Consider the following 25315-nt stretch of genomic DNA (forward strand, 5'->3'; position numbering starts at 1 on the left):
ACCTGTCCCTGCCTGGAAGCCCTTCTCTCTCCTACAACTTCTTGCCTACACGGGAACAGGAAGTTGAAGGAGAAAGAAAGGCTTTCCTGTCGGCTGCGGGACTAAAGGCTGGCTGTGCATTGATTGGAGGAGCAGGGAAAACTGGGTGGGCCTAAGCTGAGATTGGGTGGGCCTGGGCCCACCCAGGCCCACCTGTAGCTACGCCCCTGGTACCTGACTGTATTATCGAAACAAGATGGCCGGCCATCTTTCGTTTCGATAATACAGTCGTGGCCGGCCAAGTCTCAACATTTGGGCCGCCCTTAGAGATCGCCAGCGATAGAGATGGCCGCCATTGGTTTTCACTGATACTGGAAACTAATGGTGGCCATCTCAAACCCAGCCAAATCCAAGCCATTTGGTCGTGGGAGGAGCCAGCATTTGTAGTGCACCGCTCACATGCCAGGACACCAACCGGGCACCCTAGAGGGCACTACAGTGGACAACACAAATTGCTCCCAGGTGCATAGCTCCCTTACCTTGTGTGCTAAGCCCCCCAAAACCCACTCCCCACAACTATACACCACTACTATAGCCCTAAGGGGTGAAGGGGGCACCTACATGTGGGTACAGTGGGTTTTGGAGGGCTCAACATTTACCACCACAAGTGTAACAGGTAGGGGGGGATGGGCTGCCTGAAGTGTACTGCACCCACTTAAAACTGCTCCAGGGGCCTGCATACTACTGTGATGGAGCTGGGTATGACATTTGAGGCTGGCGTAGAGGCTGGCAAAAAATGTTTTAAAAATTGTTTTTGGGTGGGAGGGGGTTGGTGGCCACTGTGGGAGTAAAGGGAGGTGATCCCCGATTCCCTCCTGTGGTCATCTGGCCAGTTGGGGCACATTTTTGAGGCTTTGTCGTGAACAAAAAGGGACCAAGTAAAGTTGGCCAAATGCTCGTCAGGGCCGGCCTTCTTTTTTCCATTATCAGCCGAGGCCAGCCATCTCTTAACCACGCCCCCGCCTTTGGTACACTGCCGACACGCGCCCTTGAACTTTGGCCGGCCCTGTGACGGAAAGCAGTTGAAGCTGGCCAAAATCGGCTTTCGATTATACTGATTTGGCTGGCATCACCCTCTAGTTTCCTTGCCTCTGATCTTCCCTTCTCTGATCACCATCTTATAACTTTCACTCTTAAATCTCCTCCCTCCCAGTCCCGTCCTATCTTATCTAATTTATCCAGGAATCTTCACGATATTGACCCTTCATCTCTATCCTCCCATGTTTCAAACATCCTCTCTACTGTGGCACCATCCACATCTGTCAACGAGGCTGTTTCTTCTTACAACAATACTCTATCCTCTGCCTTAGACATTCTTGCACCTTTGATGACCCGCCCTATAAGGCGTACAAAACCCCAACCTTGGCTGACTTCTAATATCCGCTACCTACGTTCCTGTACCCGCTCCGCCGAACGCCTCTGGCGGAAATCTCGGGCCCTTGCTGATTTCTTACACTTTAAGTTCATGCTGACCTCCTTCCAATCTGCTCTTTTACGCGCCAAACAGGATTATTATATCCAACTGACCAACTCTCTTGGTTCTAACCCTCGATTCCTTTATGTTTATCCCACGCATGTTTGAATTCCGTTACTGTTTTCATCTCCACCACCTCCCGCGGGAGGGCATTCCAAGTATCCACCACTCTCTCTGTGAAAAAATACTTCCTGACATTTTTCTTGAGTCTGCCCCCCTTCAATCTCATTTCATGTCCTCTAGTTCTACCGCCTTCCCATCTCCGGAAAAGGTTTGTTTGTGGATTAATACCTTTCAAATATTTGAACGTCTGTATCATATCACCCCTGTTTCTCCTTTCCTACAGGGTATACACGTTCAGGTCAGCAAGTCTCTCCTCATATGTCTTGTAACGCAAATTCCATACCATTCTTGTAGCTTTTTTTTTACCGCTTCCATTCTTTTTACATCCTTTGCAAGATATAGCCTCCAAAACTGAACACAATACTTCAGGTGGGGTCTCACCAACGACTTATACAGGGGCATTAAAACGTCTTTTCTTCTGCTGGTCACACCTCTCTCTATACAGCCTAGCAAACCTCTAGCTACGGCCACCGCCTTGTCACACTGTTTTGTCACCTTCAGATCCTCAGATACTGTCACCCCAAGATCCCTCTCCCCGACATAAGTACATAAGCACTGCCACGCTGGGAAAAGACCAAAGGTCCATCAAGCACAGCACTCCGTCTCCGACAGCAGCCAATCCAGGCCCCAAGAACCTGGCAAAATCCCAAAATTTAATAACGATCAATGGACTTTTCCTTCAGGAATCTGTCCAGACCCCCTTTAAACTCAGCAAGGCCAGCTGCCGTCACTACCTTCTCCGGCAATGAGTTCCAGAGTCTAACCACACGCTGAGTAAAGAAAAACTTTCTCCAATTTGTTTTAAACCTACCACATTCTAATTTCATCTTGTGTTTCCTGGTTCTATTATTGTTAGAAAGCGTAAACAAACGCTTCACATCTATCCGCTCTACCCCACTCAAAATTTTGTAGACCTCTATCATATCACCCCTCAGCCGCCTTTTCTCCAGGCTAGAGTCCTAGCCTTCTTAACCTCTCCTCATAAGGTAGTTGTCCCATCCCTTTTATCATTTTCGTCGCCCTTCTCTGCACCTTCTCCAATTCCTTTATATATTTTTTGAGACGAGGCGACCAGAACTGAACACAATACTCCAGGTGCGGTCGCACCATGGAGTGATATAACGGCAATATAACATCCTCATGCTTGTTTTCCATCCCTTTTCTAATAATACTCAACATTCTGTTTGCCTTCTTGGCCGCCGCAGCACATTGAGCAGAAGATTTGAACGTCCTATCCACGATCACTCCCAGATCCCTTTCTTGGTCTGTAACTCCTAAAGCGGAACCTTGCATGACATAGCCGTAATTTGGGTTTCTCCTTCCCATGTGCATCACTTTACACTTGTCAACGTTGAACTTCATCTGCCATTTGAATGCCGAATCCCCCAGTCTCACGAGGTCCTCTTGTAATCTTTCACACTCCTCCCGCAACGAGACGACCCTGGATAACTTTGTGTCATCTGCGAATTTTATTACCTCACTAGTTACTCCCATCTCAAGGTCATTTATAAATATGTTAAAAAGCAGCAGTCCCAGCACAGACCCCTGAGGGACCCCACTAACTACCCTTCTCCATCGAGAATACTGACCATTCAACCCTACTCTCTGCTTCCTATCTTTTAACCAGCTCTTAATCCATAATAATACACTGCCTCCGATCCCATGACTCTCCAGTTTCCTTTGGAGTCTTTCATGAGGCACTTTGTCAAACGCCTTCTGAAAATCTAGATATACAATATCCACTGGCTCCCCTTTGTCCACATGTTTGTTCACCCCCTCGAAAAAATGCAGTAGATTTGTGAGGCAAGACTTCCCTTCACTAAATCCATGCTGACTTTGTCTCAGTAGCCCATGCTTTTGTATGTGCTCCGTAATTTTATTCTTAATAATAGCCTCCACCATTTTTCCCGGCACCGACGTCAGACTCACCGGTCTATAATTTCTCTGATCTCCTCTGGAACCCTTTTTAAAAATCAGCGTTACATTGGCCACCCTCCAATCTTCTGGTACCACACCTGATTTTAGGGATAAATTATATATTACTAACAGTAGCTCCACAAGTTCATTTTTCAGCTCTGTTAATACTCTGGGATGAATACCATCCGGTCCCGGTGATTTACTACTTTTTAGTTTGCAGAACTGCCCCATTACATCCTCCAAGTTTACAGAGAAATCATTTAGTCTTTCTGACTCGTCCACTTCAAACACCTTCTCCGGCACCGGTATCCCTCCCAAATCCTCCTCGGTGAAGACCGAAGCAAAAAATTCATTTAATTTCTCTGCTACAGCTTTGTCTTCCCTGATCGCCCCTTTAATACCACAGTCGTCCAGCGGCCCTACCGATTCTTTAGCCGGCTTTCTGCTTTTAATATACCTAAAATAATTTTTGCTATGTGTTTTCGCTTCTAACGCTAACTTTTTTTCAAAGTCCTTCTTAGCCCTCCTTATCTCCTTTTTGCATTTGGCTTGACATTCCTTATGCTTTACCTTATTGTCTTCAGTTGGTTCCCTTCTCCATTTTCCGTACATATCAGATTCTCACTGCCTAACATATACGTCTCCCGTGGATTTCTACTCCATAAGTGCATCACTTTGCATTGAATTTTAATTGCCAAACCTTAGACCATTCTTCTAGCTTCTGCAGATCCTTTTTCACGTTATCCACTCCCTCCGGGGTGTCCACTCTGTTACAAATCATCCGCAAAAAGGCATACTTTACCTTCTAACCCTTCAGCAATGTCACTCACAAATATATTGAACAGAATCGGCCCAGCACCGATCCCTGAGGCACTCCACTTCTCACCTTTCCCTCATCCGAATGAATTCCATTAACCACCACCCTCTGGTGTCTGTCTGTCAACCAGTTCTTAATTGCAGTTCACCACGTCGGGTCCTATCTTCAGCCTGTCAAGTTTATTCAAGAGCCTCCTGTGGGAAACCGTGTCAAAAGCTTTGCTGAAATCTAAGTAGATTACATCTATAGCACATCTCTGATTCAGTTCTCCGGTCACCCAGTCAAAGAATTCAATGAGATTCGTTTGGCACAATTTACCTTTGGTAAAACCATGTTGTCTCGGATCTTGCAACTTATTGGCTTCCAGGAAATTCACTATCCTTTCCTTCAGCATTGCTTCCATTACTTTTCCAATAACGGAAGTGAGGCTTACTGGCCTGTAGTTTCCAGCTTCTTCCCTATCACCACTTTTGTGAAGAGGGACCACGTCCGCCATTCTCCAATCCCACGGAACCTCTCCTGTCTCCAAGGATTTATTAAACAGATCTTTAAGAGGACCCGCCAGAACCTCTCTGAGCTCCCTCAATATCCTGGGGTGGATCCCATCCGGTCCCACGGCTTTGTCCACCTTTAAATTTTCAAATTGTTCATACACACTCTCTTCAGTGAGCTATATCCACTCCATTCTCATTTGTGCTTTTACCAGTCAATCATGGTCCTTCTCCAGGATTTTCTTCTGTGAAAACAGAACAAAAGTATCTATTTAACAGATTTACTTTTTCTTCATCATTATCTATATAGCGGTTCGAAGCATCTTTCAGTCTCACAATTCCCTTTTTAGTCTTCTTCCTTTCACTAATATACCTGAAGAAATTTTTGTCACCCCTCCTTACCTTTCTAGCCAAAGAGTTGCACAGCTGTGATTGGGTGCAGAGGAATGAGGGAGTTCTTGCACAGATATGTAACAACTGGTGAGCAGGTGGGGCTGGTCTTAGCACCAGGAGTGGTGCAGGCAGAACTGGGGCAGTAACTTCATGTTAGACTGAAAGTGGAGGTGCTGGTGAAGCATGATAGGTGCTGTTTCTGCTGCTGAGTCCCTGGACCAAGCAGACCTTGAATCTGGAGCATAACTGTGGGCTGGATTCCTGGTCAGGATGGCTGAAGCAGCCTTGAAAGCAGTCCCTGAGGCATGTGACAGTGCAGAAAGAGTCATTATCAAAACTGAAAGGATGTGATCACTACCTCCTTTGATCTTCCATCCCTGGCTGTAGAGGGATTGATTACCTCCTTTGATCTTCTAGCCCTGGCTCTGGAGGGTTTGATGAAGGGATTTGGTATAGTGTTCTAGCTTGAGATGAGGGCAGAGGGGCAGTTGTTTCACATTTGCATCTGGGACAAGGGAAAAATAAATGGAATGGGACTTGATATACCACCTTTCTGTGGTTTTTGCACTTGCATTCGAAGCGGTTTACATATTATGTACAGGTACTTATTTGTACCTGGGGCAATGGAGAGTTAAGTGACTTGCCCAGAGTCACAAGGAGCTGCAATGAGAATTGAACCCAGTTCCCCAGTCCACTGCACTAACCACTAGGCTATTCCTCCACTCCAAGAACTGGTTTATGCTGTTTCTATATCATATTTTTATATGCCAGGGATCCTTCAACCTAGGGGGGGGGGGGGTGCCTCATTTGGGTTACCATACGTACGATTGTACTTGGTCATGTCCTGTTTTTCAGGACACAGCCGGGCAACATGGTGGATTTTGCCAGCCTGCCCGTTTGTCCGGATATGTGGACGAACGGGCAGGCAGGTGTCCTATCCTCCCCTCCCCTCCCCTCCCCTCCTTTACCTTAGTGTTGTACCTTGGTGGTCTAGTGTCTTCTTTAGGGCAGGAAAGAGCCCCCTCTTTCCTGCCTGGCACGTCTGCAGGCTGTCTTTCTCCTGGCATCGATTCAAAGTGGCTGCCAAGAGTTGAAGTAGTAACCTTGCAAGACTTCTGCAGAAGTCTTGCAAGGTCACTGCTTCAGCTCTCAGCAGCCATTTGATTCGGTGCTGGGAGAAAGAGAGTCTGCCGATGCACTGGGCAGGAAAAGAGGGGTCTTTCCTGCCCCGAAGAGGTCAGTAGACCACCAGGGCACCACACACTAAAGTAGGGGAGGGGAGGGTTAGTAAATGGAGTCATGTGGGTGGAGGGAGGCTGGAAAATTGGGGAGGGGATCTGCATGGAGGGGAGAGAGGGAATCTGGCTTTCTTTGGGGGGGGGGGTCAAAGTGACAGGGGGCAGGGTGGGGTGTGACAGGAGCCGGGGTGGGTACGACAGGGGGTGGGGCATGTGTCCTTTTTTTTCTTAGGTCAAATATGATAACCCTAGCCTTGGTCCATTGGAGACCTGGGACCTATTAAAAGGCCAAGATTGAATTAGCAGGGGTGCTGGAAGACTCAGTTGGTAGTGGAGTCTGACTGGTAGACAGCTTCCAGCAGGTTGGACAGAGATGGATCTCCTTGATGACCTTTTGGTGGTCCAGCTTTTCTGGAGGAAGGAGTTGCTGGCCATGATTGCTCAAGCTTTGGAAACAATGAGCATTTCTGAGGCTCCAGTGCAAGAGAATTCCTTTACTGGGGATCCTATTCTTGAGGGGTTATGTCTAAGTTATTTGCAGTTAATCAGCTCATTTGTGCTTCAGTTTTGGCAGAGTGGGATACTCTGGAGACTGGCCGTACCTAAAGTAGATGTCTTGATCATAGTGATATGTGGGAAGATAACCATCCCTATGGAGTGAGGTGCTGTGTTGAAGGACCCTTTAAGATCATAAGATAGAGACACTGTTGAAGCAGATCTTTCAAGTGGCAGCCTTGGGACTACAGCTGTTTTCAGCAGGAATATGTCAAATTCCTGTTTGCTTTGGATTCAACAACATGAGGAATGCTTGAACGCAAAGGAGGTTGTCTGTTTAGAACTTGGCTTAGTTTATGAGACAGATATCTTATACAACCTGATTAGGATTTTGCAAGGAATATGGCAGTTGTAGTCTTGGTCCAGAGGCTATTGTGGCTGAGCAGCTGAGCTGTGGATGTGGTATCAAAGTCACAGCTTAACATGATTCCCTTTAGAGACAAACTCTTCTGAAGGAACTGGTCAAAAATCTTGGGGAGACTTGGTCCAGAGATTACTATGAGGACAAGTCCAAAGAGAGCTCAAGGTTGGATTCTGGTAATTCACAATATCAAGACTTGTGGTATTACCACTTGGGCAAGGTATCAGCACAGCAGTCTCGGTTTCCAGGCAGATCTTCTTCCTTTTGGGACAAAAAGAAATGGGTGCAACAGATCCAAGGGCCTCAAGCCTCCCCATTAATGAACAGGAAATCCCTTTCTCAAGTGATCAGATAGGGGGCTGATTGTCAGGTTATTCTGCAGTCAGACCAGTACTTTCTGGATGTAGTAAGGCAATGCTAAATACTGGAATTTTCCTGTTCTATCACAGATTGCTTTTTTTTTTCTCCCTGTTGAGCTCTAGCCAAGAGGGCAGCATTACAGGCCATTCTAGAGAGACTATTGCTCTTCAGAGTAGTGATTCCCATGCTAAAGGAAAAGTATGGCAGAGTCCATCTACTTTTTAAACCTGAAAAAATAAAGCTTCTTTCACCCAAGGGTATAAACTTAGTGCTGCGCATTCTGCATCTCTACATAGAAATATTGTACTCAGTAATTGTGACAGTCTAGAATGAATTTTTGACATCTTAGCACCTCAAGGAGGCATATCTCCATATTCCAGTTTGGAGAGATCATCAGATCTGTGTGGGGTTCATTATTTTGGGAGTCCAGTTTCAGTTTCAGGCATTACCTTATAGTCTCACTACATCCCCTCACATCTTCTCCAAGATGATGTTAGTCATGGCAGTGAACTTGCGCAAGGAAGGGATCCTGGTGTATCCATATCCGGAGGACTGGCTCATCCAAGTGAAGTTGGAGGCTGAAAATTGGCATGCTATCTCTCAAGTAGTTTAGCTGTTGCAGACCCTCGTTTGGACCATCAACTTTGAGAAGAACAAGCTGGAGTAAACATACTGTCTGAATATCTTGAAGCCCATTTTGAAATAGAATAGAAAAGAAACTTGGAAATAATATGTTTTTCTAACCAAGCAGAGGGTTCTCCAGGTTCAGAGACAGATGAAGCCCTCTTGGTGAGAAAGGTGCCTCAGGCATGGAATTACATGCAGCTCCTGGAGTCCTTGTTGACAATGATTGTACTATCTTGTGTGCAGAGGTTGTTGTCAGCACAGAAGCAGAGCTTCAAGACTCATCTCCCATTGAAGCCACAGGCTAGGCTGATGCCCCAGAGTTTAAAGAAAGCCATGGTCCTGAAAGGTTTCAGTTGGGTAGTGGTAGCAATGGACACCAGTCTGGACAGTCATGGATTCAATTGTCAAGACCAGGTGGCTTGGACAGTTGCCACAACTGGTTGGTCAATAAACCAACTAGAGACAGGAGTCATTTGGAGGGCATTACAAGACTTTGAGCTGGTAATTCATGACAAGGCCGTCAAGAGTTCTGTATAACAATGCCATGTCAGTCAGGAGGGGTATGAAGAATGCAGCAGTAGCTCAGGAGCCCACTGTGTTTTCCAGTTGGACCGAAGTGTGCATTCAGAAATTGTTTGAGGCCCACATTGTAGGAGTCCAGAATGTCCAGGTGGCTTTCCTAAGCAGGCATTCAATAGATCTACTACTACTTAACATTTCTAAAGCGCTACTAGGGTTACGCAGCGCTGTACAAGTTAACATAGAAGGACAGTCCCTGCTCAAAGAGCTTACAATCTAAAGGACACGTGAACAGTCAGTCTGATAGGGGCAATCAAATTGGGGCAGTCTGGATTTCCTGAAAGGTAAGAGTTAGGTGCCGAATGCAGCATTGAAGATCTAGGAGAATTGGATTTGTTCCAGAAAGTTTTCTCAAATGCAAAATGCTGATAAGGAAGTCAAAGAGGGACTTTGAAAAAAAAAGATTGCGTTGGAGCCAAAAACACAAAGAAAACATTTTTTTTTGAGGTATATTAAAAGCAACAAGCTGGCAAAAGAATCAATTGTACCGCTAGATGTCCAAAAGGGGGTAGAAGGGTCACTCAGGGAAGACAAAGCCATAGTGGAGAGATTAAATGAATTCTTTGCTTTAGTCTTCACTGAGGAAGATTTGGGAGAGATACAAATGCCAGAAATGGTATTCAAAGCTGACTAGTCAGAGAAATTAAATGAAATCTCTATAAACCTGGAAGATGTAATGGTGCAATTTGACAAACTGAAGAGTAGCAAATCACCTGAACCAGATGGTATTCATCCCAGAGTACTGGTAGCATTGAAAAATGAACTTGCAGAACTATTGTTAGTAATATGTAATTTATCTTTAAAATCAAGCATTGTACCGGAAGATTGGAGGGTGGCCAATCTTTTAAAAAAAGGTTCCAGAGGTGATCTGGGTAATTATAGACAGGTGAGCCTGACGTCGATGCCAGGCAAAATGGTAGAGACTATTATAAAGAACAAAATTTCAGAGCATACTCAAAAGCATGGATTAATAAGACAAAGCCAACTTGGATTTAGTTAAGAGAAATCTTGCCTCACCAATCTATTACATTTCTTTGAAGGGGTGAACAAACATGTGGATAAAAGTGAGCCGGTTGATATTATGTACTTGGATTTTCAAAAGGCATTTGGCACAGCATCTCATGAAAGACTCCTGAGGAAATTGGAAAGTCATGGAATAGGAGGTAGTGTTCTATTGTGGATTAAAAACTGGTTAAAAGATAGAAAACAGAGAGTAGGGTTAAATGGTCAGTATTCTCAATGGAGAAGGGTAAATAGTGGGGTTCCACAGGGGTCTGTACTGGGACCACTGCTTTTTAACATATTTATAAATTATATAGATATGGGAATAATTAGTGAAGTAATTAAATTTAGTAATGATACAAAGTATTCAAAGTTGTTAAGTTGCAAGAGGGATTGTGTAAAATTGCAAGAGGATTTTACGAGACTGGGCATTGAAGTGGCAGATGACATTTAATGTGAGCAAGTGCAAAATTTTTCATGTGAGAAAGAGGAACCCAAACTATAGCTACGTGATTCAAGGTTCCACATTAGGAGTCACCGACCAGGAAAGGGATCTAGGTGTGCTCCTTGGGCACACTGCTGCGGTGCGTGCCCGAGGCATGAAACACTGCAGGTATAAGCTATTTAAAAGCTCCTTCTGGGTCCCATTCTTACACTGGTGCGCATGTGACAAGGTTATCCTAGTTCTCACAGAGGCAATGTTACAGGTATCGAATGGATTCACAGAGCCTGAAATACAGAGAATTATCTCCTTAATTATACAAAACTTACAGGGGTAGATAGAAAATATGATCATGTTTCTCTCCTTTCATAGGAAGGGTTGTGGGTTTCTGGATTCTCTATACTCTTGATTTGCCTAGGGCTCTGCTCTGATATTTGTTATTGACCAATGAATTTCAGAGGTCCAACCAGTTGTTTATTCTTTTTGCATGACTAAAGAAGAAAGGCTGCTATAAAATCCACTACAGCATAATTGCTCAAAGAAGAGATCCCCTCAAGGGGAATATGACCCCCCAAGGATCTGAGGACTAATCCATCCAGTTCGTCAACAGCTTCTTAGACTGAAGCTCATTTAATCATTTCTGCAGAGGTTTTATTCAAGTTTCAAGTTTATCTTTACATGATATCACGCTGCAGGGGCATACCACCTTGGCAGTTAACAATATTAAAACATGTAACAGCAGGAGCTGTGTATTCAAAGAATTACAAATTTGACAGGAAAGAATACTCCGAGGGGAGAAGGTAAAGAGACGATACAGTTACATTACAAACTCAGTACTCCAACATGGACACTCCAAATCCCAAAGAATATGGGGACCTAAAAAGGACAGTTCAGCTAACAGACCCATAAGTCTGTCTAAATAAATGGGTCTTAAGTGCTGCCTTTAATTCTGGGTGCAACAGCAGCTGACGAAGGCATAGAGGAAGGCAATTCCATAAAGGAGAGTTTGTAACATTAAACATAGGTTCATGAAATATATTTTTAAAAGATCCTGTGAAAAGAAGGGATCTCCAAATAGATCTGTTGTGCTGAACAGAGAACTTGTTTACAAAATATTATAGGTTCAATGAACTCGCTAGAGAATAGGGATTGGCAAATCCCACCCACTGTAAGGAGCATGTTATTGCATCCCATCTGTTCTGGACTAGTCTGGTGGACAATGATGAAGGAAACCTGTGGTCTTACTTGCAGATTTTATTTATTTATTTATGACATTTATACCCCACATTTTCCCATACAATTTTGAGTTCAATATGGCTGCCTTCAATATGGCTAAAAAGAAGTCATTACAAAATATGAAACAAAATACATAAGCCCACACATATCAATAAGGAAAGAATCATAAATATATATTCTCCCCATTGTGCTTTAATATTGAATTCTTTATATAAATTTTAAAGCATTATAGGGAGAATGGAAAGGGGAGATTAGACATCAGGATCAAATGACAGAAAGTTTTTCAAAAGGAAAGATTTCAAAAACTTACAAAAAGCCAAATAATCAAGTTGGGATCTTATATTTTTCAGCAAGGAATTCCACCGTCTATTATCTTGGTATGAAAAAGTAGCTGAATATATAGATTTATAAACTATTTCCTTACGGGTAGGAAAATGAAGATGCAGGTAGTGTCTTGCACCAAACATTGAATTGCGAGAAGGCAAAGTAACAAGGGGCAACATATAGTCAGGGGCAATACCATACAAAATCTGAAATATGAGAGAACATAATTTGAATACAATCTTGGCTCTAATGGGAAGCCAATGCAAATGTATCAGCAAAGGAGTAATCCTCTCAAAGCGTGGTACATGCATGACAAGTCTAGCCGCAGTATTTTGGGCAGTTTGCAGTTTCCTTAAGATACATTCTCTACACTCTACATAGATGGAATTACTGTCCAAGAGATTGGACAAGTCATCTGAAAATATCAATTGAAAATAAGGGCCTAATGCGCTTCGGCTTCCAAAGTAATTTAAAAGATTTAGTTACCACAGAGGACGCCTGAGATTCAAAGGTTCTGATCAACAACAACCCCTAAAAATTTTAGGCTGTACTCCAAAAGATAAGAAAAACAGTCAATGCTAAAATTGCTGCAGGGATCATGGTCAAACAAATTGGTTATTACCAAAAACGTTGTCTTTTCCAGATTTAATTTTAGCCTGAATTCAGAGGCCCAGGATTCCATTAAATCAAGGCCAGTTTTAATCATATAGAATTCCCTGGATGTCCCCTCAAAAAGGGATGTAAATAGTGACATCATCCACGTAGATAAAAGGATGGAATCCTATTCACTGGCTGACTACTTCCACGACAAGGTGCAGAAGATCAACCTTGAATTCACTACCAAGCCACCTCCTCCTCTTCTCTCTTTAACCCTCTCCCTCAACCAACCAACCAACCAACTCTTTCTCCTCCTTTCATGATATCACCGAGGAGGAAACCGCCCGCCTTCTTTCCTCCTCAAAATGCACAACTTGTTCCTCTGATCCCATCCCCACCAACTTACTTAACACCATCTCTCATACTGTCACCTCCTCCATCTGTCATATCCTCAACCTCTCTCTCTCTACTGCAACTGTCCCTGACACCTTAAAGCACACATTAGTCACACATCTCCTCAAAAAACCATCACTTAACTCTACCTGTCCCTCCAACTACCGCCCCATCTCCCTCCTACCCTTCCTCTCCAAGCCGCTGCCTTGATTTCCTCTTCTCTCAGGCCATCCTCGATCCACTTCAATCCGGTTTTCACCCTCTACACTCGACAGAAACAGCACTCTCTAAAGTCTGTAATGACCTGTTCCTTGCCAAATCCAGAGCCAACTACTCCATCCTTATCCTCCTCGATCTATCCGCCGCGTTTGACACGGTCAATCATGATTTACTTCTTGCCACACTTTCCTCATTTGGGTTCCAGGGCTCTGTCCTCTCCTGGTTCTCCTCCTATCTCTCTCACCGCACCTTCAGAGTACATTTTCATGGTTCTTCCTCCAACCCCATCCCGCTCTCTGTTGGAGTTCCCCAGGGATCTGTCCTTGGACCCCTTCTTTTTTCAATCTACACCTCTTCCCTGGGCTCACTGATCTCATCTCATGGTTTCCAGTATCATCTTTATGCTGATGACACCCAGCTGTATCTCTCCACACCAGACATCACCATGGAGACCCAGACCAAGGTATCGGCCTGCTTATCCGACATTGCTGCATGGATGTCCAACCACCACCTGAAACTGAACATGTCCAAGACCGAGCTTATCGTCTTTCCACCAAAGCCCACCTCTCCTCTTCCTCCGCTCTCGATCTCAGTTGATAACACCCTCATCCTCCCCGTCTCATCTGCCCGCAACCTCGGAGTCATCTTCGACTCCTCCCTCTCATTCTCTGTGCATATCCAGCAGACAGCCAAGACCTGTCGCTTCTTCCTCTTTAACATCAGCAAAATTCACCCTTTCCTCTCTGAGCACACCACCCGAACTCTCATCCACACTCTCATTACCTCTCGCCTTGACTACTGCAGCCTTCTCCTCACTGGCCTCCCACTTAGCCATCTATCCCCCCTTCAATCCATTCAGAACTCTGCTGCACGTCTTATATTCCGCCTGAACCGATATACTCATATCACCCCTCTCCTCAGGTCGCTTCACTGGCTTCCGATCAGATATTGACTGGGTAAATGTAATATCAGGGCATGCTAGGGAGGTAAAATTCCTTAATGAAATCAAGGACTGCTTTATGGAGCAGCTGGTGCGGGATCCAACAAGAGAAGGAAGAATTCTAGACCTAGTCCTTAGTGGAGCACATGTGAGTGGAGGAGTGGCCTAGTGGTTAGGGTGGTGGACTTTGGTCCTGGGGAACTGAGGAACTGAGTTCGATTCCCACTTCAGGCACAGGCAGCTCCTTTTGACTCTGGGCAAGTCACTTAACCCTCCATTGCCCCATGTAAGCCGCATTGAGCCTGCCATGAGTGGGAAAGTGCGGGGTACAAATGTAACCAAAAAAAATGAGAACGGTGAAAAAAAAAAACTTAGAGGAGCAGCTGCGAAGGTAAGAAATTTACAACAGGCATGGATGCTGTTCAAAAATACCATCCTGGAAGCCCAGTCTAAATATGTTCCATGTATTAAAAATGTAGGAAGGAAGACCAATCAATAATTGGCATGTTTAAAAAGAGAGGTGAAGGAAGCTATTAGAGCTAAAAGAAAATCCTTCAGAAAATGGAAGAAGGAACCGACTGAAAATAATAAGAAACAGCATAAGGATTGGCAAGTCAAATGCAAAGCACTGATAAGAAAGGCAAAGAGAGACTTTGAAAAAAAAGATTGCGTTGGATGCAAAAACATATAGTAAATTTTTTTTTAGGTATATTAAAAGGAAGAAGCTGGCAAAAAAATCAGTTGGACCACTTGGTGACCGAGGGGTAAAAGGGGCAATCAGGGAAGACAAAGACAAAACAGAGAGATTAAATGAATTCTTTGCTTTGATTTTCACTGAGGAAGATTTAGGAGAGATAATGTTGCCAGAAATGTTATTCAAAGCTGACAAGTCAGAGAAACTGAATGAAATCTCTATAAACCTGGAGGAACTGAAGAGTAGCAGATCAGGACTGGATGGTATTCATCCCAGAGTACTGACAGAATTGAAAAATGAACTTGCAGAACTATTGTTAGTAATATGTAATTTATCTTTAAAATCAAGCATTGTACTAGAAGATTGGAGAGTGGCCAATGTAACCCCAATTTTTAAAAAAGGTTCCAGAGAAGATCTGGAAAATTATAGACCGGTGAGCCTGACATCGGTGCCGGGCAAAATGGTAGAGACTATTAAAGAACAAAATTACAAAGCATATTCAAAAGCATGGATTAATGAGACAAAGCCAACATGGTTTTATTGAAGGGGAATCTTGCCTTACTTACCTATTACATTTCTTTGAAGGGGTGAACAAACATGTGGATAAAGGTGAGCCGGTCGATATTGTGTACCTGGATTTTCAAAAGGCATTTGGCACATCACCTCATGAAAGACTCCAGAGGAAATTGGAGAGTCATGGGATAGGAGGTAGTGTGCTATTGTGGATTAAAAACTGGTTAAAAGATAGAGAACAGAGAGTAGTGTTAAATGGTCAGTATTCTTAATGGTGAAGAATAAATAGTGGGGTTCCCCAGGGGTCTGTACTGGGACCAATGCTTTTTAACATATTTATAAATGATCTAGATATTGGAATAACTAGTGAAGTAATTAAATTTGCTGATGACATAAAGCTATTCAAAGTTGTTAAATTGCAAGAGGATTGTGAAAAATTACATGAGGACCTTACGAGACTTGGATACTGGATGTACAGATGGTCGAAGACAAACGCAAAGTGATGCATGTGGAAAGAGGAAACTGAACTGTAGCTACGTGATGCAAGGTTCTACATTAGGAGTCACCGACCAGGAAAAGGATGTAGGTGTCATTGTTCATGACACGTTGAAACCCTGTATCCAGTGTGCAGCGGCAGCAAAGAAAGCAAATAGAATGTAGTAAGGTAATTAAATTTGCTGACGACACAAAGTTAATCAAAGTCGTTAGATCATCGGAGGATTGTGAAAAATTACAAGAGGACCTTATGAGACTGGAAGACTGGGTGTCTAAATGGCAGATGATGTTTAATGTGAGCAAGTGCAAGGTGATGCACGTGGGAAAGAGGAACCTGAATTATAGCTACATCGTGCAAGGTTCCACGTTAGAAGTCACCGACCACGAAAGGGATCTAGATGTCGTCGTTGATGATATGTTGAAACCCTCTGCTCAGTGTTGCGGCGGCTAAGAAAGCAAATAGAATGTTAGGTATTATTAGGAAAGGGATGGAAAACAAAAATGAGGACATTATAATGCCTTTGTATCGCTCTATGGTGCGACTGCACCTCAAATACTGTATGCAATTCTGGTCACTGCAGCTCAAAAAAGATATAGTGAAATTAGAAAAGGTACAGAGGAAGGTGACAAAAATAATAAAAGGGATGAGATGACTTCCCTATGAGGAAAAGCTAAAGTGGCTAGGGCTCTTTTGCTTGGAGAAAAGGCAGCTGAGGGGAGATATGATAGAGGTCTATAAAAAATGAGTGGAGTGAAATGGGTAGACATGAATCGTTTGTTTACTCTTTCCAAAAATGTTAGGACTAGGGGGCACACAATGAAGCTACAAAGTAGTAAACTTAAATCTGTGAAATTATTTCTTCACTCAACGTGTAATTAAATGCTGGAATTCGTTGCCAGAGAATGTGGTAAAAGCAGTTAGCTAAGCGGGATTTAAAAAAGGTTTAGATATCTTCCTAAAAGAAAAGTCCATAAGCCATTATTAAGATGGATTTGGGAAAATCCACTGCTTATTTCTAGGATAAGCAGCATAAAATGTACTGTTTGGGAATATTGCCAGGTACTTGTGACCTGGACTGACCACTGTTGGAAACAGGATAATGGGCTTGATGGACCTTTGGACGACTCTGTATGGCACCAGTTATGTTCTTATGTTCTAACCTCCCTTTTACAATTTTGAACTCACACCAATGACCCATACCTCACCTCCCTGTCACCACCTCGATCACAGCCATAGTCCAATTCCCACCAACAAACTCAACAATTTCTTTAAAAAAATAACTAAAGTTCACGCAAAGGAGCGCCCTAAGGAGCGACCTGCTCCTTAGTCACACTCCTTTGTCAGCACAACAAAGTAGCGCTCGATTCTCTGCCAATAAGTTCAATGGTGTAAGTGTTCTTATAGTCCAATAAGTGATTCAGTTCTCTGGTAAAATTAATCAAATGACCATGAAAAGCATCCAGGACTTCAATCTACTACTACTACTACTACTATTAAACATTTCTATAGCGCTACTAGACTTACGCAGCGCTGTACAAATTAACATGAAAAGACAGTCCCTGCTCAACAGAGCTTACAATCTTAAAGCTTAAAATCTCAGTATACTCAGGTTCTGCTTAAAAATAAAAGAAAGGTACTCCACCAACATTAAAAAAAAGAATTCTATGGGACAGCAGTGAAGCCAACATTACTGAGCAAAAGAACATTATTATTGATGTCATGTCTGTGCCCTTTGCAAATAGTATACATTAGTTATGAATAGTGCATAGTATTTATGACATTGGAAAAAAAGATTAAAACAAACTAAAAATCTGAATAAACACTAGAGGAAACTAAATTAAATGAATTTTTTTGTGCTACATACCTCTGACAAATTGTTCAATCCCGTGTATTATTCAGGTTTATTATTATTCAACAGAGAATGATAAAGGACGTACATGGCCAAAGCCTAAATAGTATCTAGACTATCATGTAACAAGTTAGTTGAATAATAGATGTTAGTACTATCAGTTAAGTCATACAGTGCTTATATCCCTTCTGCATTCAGTCTCAGGTGCTGATCACAAGCCTCCCAGTTTTGAGTTCTGTTTTGAAGAGTTTACATTCCCAGTATAATGTGTCATTGCAGTTTCATAATCAGAAGTGCTGGGAAAGTACAGAAACCTTCCCTAAGATATAAGCAGTCAAAGCATCTGAATGTACTGTAGGTTTTCCTGCATCATCACACTATACTCATAACCATAGTATGCTTTCCATTGGGAGGCACATAGACCTTAATATTTTCCAGTGTGTTTTTTCTAGCAAAAAAGATGCTGGTACTCAAATGCCTGGCCACCCTTCAGGGGTGGGGTAATCACTGAGGAACTCACCCCACAATAGCCAGGCCCCCCTGCAATCAGTCACTTAATCTATGACAAGGAAGAAGTTGTGTGTAGAGCCTGAGCTTTTTCATTAAAACTTGGGGACCATGGATCAATTTTAGCAGACAATGGAAAAAGGTGCCAATACTCAGTGCCCCCAAGTATCCCCTCAAAAAAAGCCCTCGTATTTTCAATCCCAAAGTTTTGTTCACAATCAGAAGAATTGTTTCTAAAAGGATTGTGAAAAGTTGAGGCCTTTTCTTGTTTGCTTACTTCCTCAGGCACGGTTCCTTACTGGTATGTTCACAGTTTCTCCTGGATTTGGAAACATCCCTCCAGGAGGAAATCAGAGTATCATGGTGGAGTGCCATGCCGATCTGTTGGGAAAGAGTGAGGAGTTTTTGGCTATAGACATCTCTGACAGAGATCCAACTGACCAGCCTAATGGCATTCCATATGGGCTGGTGACTGAGGGCTGCATACCAGGTACGCACTGTTGAAGCTTAAACCATGGCACAGTCATTCTCAGGATTCAGGATGAATTTGATTTTGCGTGGTTTTGTTGTACTAACGTTTGTGCATTTTAGCATGTAAGAACATAAGCAGCTGTGATCAATAGATAAATTGTTTATGAATGCCAGAAGTCTACAAAATAAAATGAGAGAGTTAGAACATATGGCAGTACATAACGAGTTAGACATAATATCCATTTCTGAGAACTGGTAGGAGGAGGCTAACAATAGATACCATGATACCAGGGTACAAATGTCAGGGTAGATCATATTAGTGGACTGCGGCTCTATTTGTTAAGCATGGCATAGAGTCAAGCAGAAAATAAAAGGCAATATAGAGTCTTTTTGGATAGTGTCATGAGTTTAGATGCTTCTCTGACTTTGAATCTCCCTTAGTATGTGTTGACTCCCTGCTCCTAGATATGGAACAAGCTAATTTCCCACTGGCAATATTTATAAGTCGTTGAAACTTGGTCAGACAAACTCTATAGGTTGGCACAAGTCCAAATGTTCCAGAACACAGTCTACTCCAATGTAGACAAGTTAGCTCTGCAATACTCTGTCTAGTTCCAACAAACAGGAAACAAGCAAGTGACACCTCAGTATTCTCCATGCAAGTATGAGACTAAGGAAAGAGTGATAAATAACTCTGGAGAATAACTTCTTCCAGACTCCTAGCTAAAGTTACTCTGCATTAGAGGTCCACAGTATCTTGCTTACTTTTCAATAACAAAATGTTTGTCCAACAGAACTAAAAACACAGCTCAGGCTTCTCCTCAGCGTCAGGGCCGTGGCAGTCTCCTCCCTTGCAGTGTTCCATCTGTGAATCTTTCTCAGTGTCCATCAGGTTGCTGGAGAACATTACTGGTTCTCCATCCTCCTCCACCGCCATTGCTTGCGATGGCTCCTCTGTGTTCTGTCCAAAGTTTCTGGTTCCATGGAATGTGGGGCTTCCTCTATATCCAATTTCTCCATCCCAACCCAACTTCATTCTGAGCTCATGAGTTCCTAATCTCCTCCCCTTGAGTAGCTCCTCTTTCTGGCTACTTCCCCTGGGCTGAGTTATTCTGCAGAACCCTCTCCATGGGCTGACTTTCTGTTTCCATACCTTAGTATCAACCCCTCTCCTGGTAAAGGGTTTCTCTGGGAGTTGTAGGCACTTCTTCTCTATTCCCTGATTGTAGTAGTAACCTTTTGAACTGAGTAAGGGAGCCCAACCTGTTGGAGTCCTAGAATCCTGTACTGTGCTGTCTTCCCCCACATTTGAATAGACATAACCTTGCTCCTTCTTATTAGTTCTTCTGGAGGGCTGAAAGTTTCCTTTTCTGTCTTGTCTTGAAACCAACATGTGCTTTTGTAAGGTAAGAGGAAATGTCATTCCCCTTTACCTTTCACTTCCTCCCCAACTGGGCTTTTCCCTTTAAACTTGGGGTCTACTGGGACTCGGTTAATCCCTTCCCTTCAGTGAGATGCTGGCTGAGGTTTTCTTTCTCTTCCAAGCAGTTAACCTTAGGCGTAGTTTGACTGTTCCATTTGGGGGGGGGGGGCAAAGTGTGGGATGGGATACATTTAGCATATTCATTTACATATATATATCATACATATTATTATTATTTTATTTTTATTAGCATTTGTATAGTGCTACCAGACGCACGCAGCGCTGAACACCTGATACAAAGAGACAGTCCCTGCTCAAAAGAGCTTACAATCTAAATAATACAGACAGACAAGACAGTTACGGGTGAGGGAAGTAATGGGTGGGAAGGAAGGAAGGGACAAGGGGAGGGCAATTGTGGCTAGGCGCTAAAAGCAGCAGTGAAAAAGTGGGTTTTCAGCGTAGATTTGAAAACAGGTAGAGATGGAGCTAGACATATAGGTGCAGGAAGTCTATTCCAGGCATAAGGTGCCGCGAGAGATATTCATTACGGTTGTCTCAAAAATGGACTGGATGGGAACCCAGTTTATTGAACAGTAAAGATTTTTTTTCACTGAAATGAGCCAGCACCAACGGAAGTTTGTCTCATGGTGCCCCCCCCCCCCCCCCCCCATCTCACATCCCCATGAATTATTGAGGACAGTCCACACTATCACTCTCCCCTTCCCCTCACTACTGCAACCTGTTCTCTCCCTCTCCAAAGCCCAGATGTTTCTCTCTTTCTCCCTCCCTCCTTCTTTAACCAGTGCTTCATGTTATACTATATTCCATGTCAGTATGAACCTTAAAAATACACAGGCTCTAGATATAGAAATGACTGACAGTGGCAGGAAGTAGTTTCTTATCTTACAGAATAACATTTTCAGATGGATTAGTTTTGTGTATTCCATAACAGTTACAGAGTGATCCTTGCTCTTAGATCAGGGTACATTGCCCGGAGATTATCTCAGACTCTCAGATGTACTGGTAAAGCTCATCTCAACATTTTTCATTGTGTCAAAAACAGCCTCCTTCAGAAGTTTTTAGGGTATCACATTGACAAGCAACATATACACTTTGATATGTTGCTTTTCAGTGTTACACTTTATACATTTCTGAAGGAAGCCATTTTAAACACAATGAGAGGGCTGAGAGGACCATTAACAGTATACCAATTTACCATGATTACTGATTAGAAAACACTTCCATAGAACATCAATACACCTCCTGCTGGGAAAACAGAACAGGCTGGACTGTTACAAATCCCTAGGTGGAAAATATACCCCAGTAGAACACCACACCACAAAAGGGGCTTAGCAACCCCACCACCCGACCTTCCATCTACCCACAACAGAACAAAAGGGGCTTGGGGGATCCCACCACTTCTACACCTCCCTCTCCTCCTCCCCCTACACAAACACACATAACAGGCAATTCTATAATAGAGCACCTATATCTAGGCAGCTAATAGAAGCCTATTCTATAAAGGAAAGTAAGCCCCTACTTTCCTTCACAGAATAGGCTCCTATCAGGTATAGAATTGCCCTTAATATCCCTTCTAAATCCTCTTTTCTCTCTGAACATTTTCCACAACAGTTTCCCAGTTTTCTTGCTCCTCATGCTGACCTCCACTTTCAGCCTCCAATCCATAATAGGCAGTCAGTGACTCAACTGTTTGGGGAGGCTCAGATGAGTAGGAGTAAGGTGGGGTGGGATGGGGTATGATGGGGGCAAGTTAAAATCCTTATGGTGGGGGAGGCAACACCTACATCAAAAATCCCCCTACTATACCTTTACTATTGAACACAGCAGGGAAGGACCCCTTTAAGGTGTCTATGGTGCAGAGCCACCAGCTGCCACCCCTGTTATCTCTCTTACTGATGGTAATATGCACACTGAACACCACTCCAGGGAATTATGTGCCAAACAAAATTCTAAATAATGTACTCCAAAATCATACAATAAAAAATAAAAGGGAAAAAACCTATCCCGTCAGACTATAAGAGTATCAAATCAAAAGAGAATAGGGTAACACAGCAAACAGAACTCCTAAAGAGTACCACTAACAAATCTACGTGGTACTGTTTAGGAGTTCTGTTTGCTGTGTTATCCTATTGTCTTTTGATTTGATACCCCAAAATAATACAACATATTAAACAGAATAGTATGTGCAGTATTCTGTTAATATATGCAGGTACTTTAACACTTGACTAGCAGTCAGTTCTAGATCCCCAGTCCAGCATCTTCCTGTTGGCCCTGTGAGTGAACAGTAGTATTCAACAGCACTTTAACAGAAATTCTGTGGTTACTAGCAACCATAAACTGATTTGCCTAGTTACGCCACCAGGCTTCAGATCTGCCAGCCTTTAGCTTATTGTTGGGTTACCAAACATGTTTGGAATAGGTATCATCTGTATTAACTGTATCTAATGATTACAGCAGCAAGCTGCCAACCAGGGAAGCCTGGGTTCAAATTCCACTGCTGTTCCTTGATTTTTTGGAGAAGTCACTTAACACTCCATTGCCCAAGATACATACTTAGGGGTCCTTTTACCAAGCTGCGGGAAAAAGGTCCCTGCACTCATGGCGGGGGTCATTTTTGCCACACTCCAGGGCTCTTTTTACTGCAGTGGATAACAGAACATCAATACTACATAGATTTGTTAATGGTACTAAGCAAGCCAGATTAGTACAGACTGATCCTGCACAGATATTCAATGCTAACAGAATACCCGGTCTTTTCCAAACACACAGAATGCAGATAGACCCTCACCGATAGAATGTTGCTAAAAGCTAAAAATAGAAACATGTAGACAAAAAATTAAACTGAACTCCCAAAAGCCAAACTTTGCACACAATATAGCACCAGAGAAACAGTAGTGTGTGTCCCCCTATACTGTGCAAAATATAAAGATAAAAGGTATAAATTTCAAATCTTGATATATTCCAAATACTACATTACAAATTAAGGGCTCCTTTTAATAAAAACAAGCCTCTGCCCCTACTTGCACACGCTACCAGCTATACTGGTTTTACCCCCTCAAAAACAGGAATTTGATGTCAGAGAGGGAGAGACCACACAGAGCTTGTAGTCACACCCAAGAGACTGTGGCCCCGTGATTGTTTTTTTTGTTCTTTTTCCCAGTGGCGTAGCTAGGACTGAATGGGCCCTAGGCCAAAAAATTAAGTTGAGCTCCCTATAACACCATCTCTTCCAAAGTAGAGGGGACCCAGGGAAGGGGGAAGAGGGAACCCCTTCAGAGCTCCAGTAAAAAAAAAAAAAAAAAAAAAACCTGCAAAAAGCAAACACATTCCAGACCTATATAGAAAACTTGTCATAGTAATAGAAATAGAAACTTACATGCAAGATACCAAAGATACACATTTCCAAAAGCTTACAATTAATAAATTCAGAAAAAATAAAATACTTTTTTCTACCTTTGTCGTCTGGGCATTGCCTTACTCCCAATGTCTCTTTTCTGTTTTTCTCTATTTCTTAACTCTCTTTCCAGAGTCTCCTGCCCTTTTGAATTTTCTTCTCTCTCAATTCCACTATCCATTTTTCCTCTGCATCCCTTATCCATCCTATCCAGCGTGTTCCTCTAGCATTCCTGTCCTCCCCTCATATTCATCATCATCCCCCCTCTGTGTCCCAATCCTCCCCTCATTTTCATCAGCCCCTCTCTATCTCTCCTCATGTGTCCATCATTGTCCCTCAGTGTTCCTGTCTCTACATTCCCTCTATGCTCAACATCTATTCTCTGTGCCCCTGTCCCTCCCCATGTCCAGCTTCTCCCCTCTCTCCTCCCTTCCCTCTTCACCCCCACCTCTGACCCCCCCCCCCCCCCCATGGTCTGGCATCTCTCTCTCTCCCTACCTCCACTGGCCCAGTATCTCTCACCTATCCAGTTTCTTCTCTCTCTCCCTCCCTCCCTCTCTCTCTTTCTCTCTCTCTATATATATAACCTGCTCCCCTTTGGTTCAGATCTCTCCTCTCTCTCTTCCTTCTTCTCCCCCCTCCTCAAGTCCAAGATCTCTTCCCATCCCATTTGCTTTAGGTCTGTGGATCTCTCTTTCGTCTGCTTCCCTTCCTCCCTAAGATCCAGCATCTCTTCCTTTCCTCCTTCACCTCCTACCCGTGACCTCCGTGATCCAGCATCTCTCTCTCCCTACCTTCACTGGTCCAGCCTCTTTCCCTCCTGTCCAGGTTCTGTCTGTCTCTCTCTCTCTCTCTCTCTCTCTCTGTTCCAGGTTCCTTCCCCTTTGCTTCAGGTCTCTCCTCTCTGTCTTTCCTCTGCTCCTCTCTCTCCAGGTCCAAGATCCTGTCCCTCCCTTGCTCCGGGTCTCATGCTTTCTCTTCCCTCTGCTTCCCTCCCCCAAGGTCCAGCATCTCATCCCTCTCTCTTCTTCTGTCCCCCGCACGAGTTGGGCACCTCTTCATTACCCCCCCCCCCCCCCACACACACACACACACTGCACATGGGTCTGGCAACTCTTCATCACTCCCCCCCCCCCCTCAAATGCAAATATTTGGCAGGTTGCTGGCAAAGGCAGCTGAATATAGGCTACCTCTGGGCCGGCCTTACCAGAGCCTTTCCTGTGCTGCGTCCTGCCTTTCTGATGTAACTTCTTGTGGGCGGGACATGACACAGGAAAGGCCTTGGCAGGGCCAGCCCAGAGGCAGCCCATATTCAGCTGCCTGGGCTGACAACCTGCCGAGCATTTGCATGCCGGCAGGATGGGGGTGATGGAGGGGTGCTGGACCCACATGTGGTAGGGTCAGCTTGTTTTGGAGGGCAGTGCCCCCTTGTCCCCCCAAACTACATCTATACTGTTACCCCATATTGAGGTTTGCTTAGGTTATTCCAGAAGGAGAGGGCAGTGAGGAAATAGGGACACCATCCTAATTATCACAGTAGAACATAGCAACTGGGTTATACTATATGCCACTTGGATAGGATGAAGAGACAGATAGTGAAATGCTAACAGAAATTAGGAAGGAAAACAAATTTGGAAATACAGTAATAATGGGAGATTTCAATTACCTCAATATTGATTGGGTAAATGCTTCATCGGAAAAAGCCAGGGAAATAAAGTTTCTAGATTCCGTAAATAACAATTGGTCAGGATCTGACCAGAGGGGAAAGTATTTTAGATCTAGTGAGTACCAGTATGTAGGACCTGGTGCAAGGGGTAATA

At 43.5% G+C, this 25315-nt stretch overlaps 1 protein-coding gene across 1 annotated transcript in view; it reads left to right on the forward strand.

The window, feature by feature from the left end:
* Positions 1-25315, forward strand: part of HYDIN (HYDIN axonemal central pair apparatus protein) — a 2443906-nt gene that overhangs the window by 1914840 nt on the left and 503751 nt on the right. Inside the window, exon 82 of the mRNA XM_030205004.1 lies at positions 18472-18676. Coding sequence (XP_030060864.1) covers positions 18472-18676 — 205 coding nt within the window. The remainder of the gene's footprint in view (positions 1-18471; positions 18677-25315) is intronic.

The sequence above is a fragment of the Microcaecilia unicolor genome, chromosome 5 (genome assembly GCF_901765095.1).
Source record: "Microcaecilia unicolor chromosome 5, aMicUni1.1, whole genome shotgun sequence".
NCBI lineage: Eukaryota > Metazoa > Chordata > Amphibia > Gymnophiona > Siphonopidae > Microcaecilia > Microcaecilia unicolor.